The 1,863-nt window shown below is 38.0% G+C and overlaps 1 protein-coding gene across 3 annotated transcripts in view; it reads right to left on the reverse strand.

Moving 5' to 3' along the window:
- LOC101861340 (breast carcinoma-amplified sequence 3) overlaps nt 1–1,177 on the reverse strand; it is a gene marked incomplete at both ends in the record, with an annotated part of 27,854 nt that extends 26,677 nt beyond the window's left edge. For all 3 annotated transcript variants that reach the window (XM_013090857.1, XM_035973647.1, XM_035973646.1), the window contains 1 exon segment: nt 1,035–1,177. In XM_013090857.1, the coding sequence (XP_012946311.1) occupies nt 1,035–1,177 (143 nt within the window).
- Nucleotides 1,178–1,863: the final 686 nt, after the last annotated feature.

The raw sequence follows: 1,863 nt of genomic DNA on the forward strand, positions 1-1,863 counted from the left end.
TGATGATGATGATGATGATGATGATGATGATGATGATGATGATGATGATGATGCTGATGATTATGATCTATACGTACACCCGAGGACCTTAAGGCGTCTCATTAAATCAAAGAAGTCCTGGATCCCAGCCTATACTCACCTCTTTGTACTCTCCATTGGGATACAAAACAAATTGATTAACTATGTCTGAGCAAAAACAACGATTTGTGAGAGAAGAAAATAGACTTACGGCTCCAAAAGTAATAAAGATTGTCAATTCTGGCTTGTTTGCGAAGCGGGAGGAGGTGGTAGGGTGTTGAAGATCCCAACTTGCTGGCTTTTTCCAAATTAAAAAATCAATTTGTTGTGTCTATTTTGTCTGTCTTTCTGCCACACCCATATGACCTTAAGCAATTGCGAGCGCCGTAAAACACTTACCAACCCCCCCCCCATAAAAAAACCAACAACAAGCAAACATCAAAACAAAATATCCAAGATGTAGAGCAAAAGCGAAAAAAAACTAAAGTGTCAGGTCACGGGAGTATTTTCAAATTTTACAAAATTTTCTTTAGCATAAACTGGACTCTCAGCTGTCATTATATCAGCATTACAGAGAGAAAGCAGAAGAGACGACAAAACAAACGCTGCCTAAGAAGAAACCACAACACCATAGATTTCTGTTAATAAGTAGCGGCACCCCCAGCAATGGGACAGTTGTGCCACAAGTTGATAGGACAGTCACAATGGATTATTTCTCTGATCTACACCAGGAAGTCTAGCCTTCTCTGTCACTTACCATTTACATCCAGCAAAATCCATTGAGCACTTACCTTCTCAATAATCAATAACTTACAATTAACATACCAATCCTCCGGCAAGATCCCCTGGACTTTTCCTTTTCCTCAATAATCAATAAATTATCATTAACATCACAACCCCCCGCCAAGATCCACTGAAGTACATTTGCACGCTCATATATATGAACTTAGGTAGTTGCGAGCGCCATAAAACTTTCACCAAACAAATGAACCATTTCCTTCTCCTCAATAACTTACCATTCACATCACAATCCTCCAGCAAGATCCATAGAACCTTTTCTTTTTCCTCAGTCTTTGGACTCACAGATGAGTAGGCTTGTCCCACCTGAGGCACAACGTCCGAGATAAAGTCGAACACACTTTCTGATATGGTCTTGTCACTGAAAGATTTTTAAAAGCCCAAACAAAATTAAACACATTTTTTAAAGAAAAAAATACAATCAGAAATATCTTAGACAATCTCTCATCGTTTTGAAGAAAAGTGACCATCGTAGACAGTGCCATTATAACATTTAATATTTTAAAAAATAAAATTTAACGCCAGGGAGGAAACTGAAGTGGCCATAATATGTACAGGTGATTGTCTCATATTCAGATGACCATTCATTATAGTAGGTTCGATTGTATTTTAAAATTAAAATGCAGCACTGTAAAAGTATGACATTGTGCAACAAAAGAATTTTTTATAATGACCTTGCTTTAAATTTGTGAAGTGCTGAATATTCATTTTAAAAAACCTGTCTAAGCGAATTCACCAAAGCAATATCCTATATCAGTCATCATTACAAGAGCATTTAATTTTTTCAGATGTCCCTCCGGCCACAAAAAAGAAGAACTCCCGTGTTCAAGTTGCGCACGTCAAAGATCCCTTGGCAGTCCAAAATCGATAAGAGTAGGCTTTGGCCGCCGCACGGGCAAAATTCAAAATTTCCCACCAATAGAAAATGTTTTGTGTGTCCCGCACGCTCATATGACCTTACGCAGTTGCGAGCACCGTCAAACTTACCACAAAAAAAAAAGAAGAACCGGAGTGACATCACGAAGGTTTAGATTTAAAAAAATGTTA

This window comes from Aplysia californica, unplaced genomic scaffold (assembly GCF_000002075.1).
Source record: "Aplysia californica isolate F4 #8 unplaced genomic scaffold, AplCal3.0 scaffold01585, whole genome shotgun sequence".
In the NCBI taxonomy this organism is placed as follows: Eukaryota; Metazoa; Mollusca; class Gastropoda; order Aplysiida; family Aplysiidae; genus Aplysia; species Aplysia californica.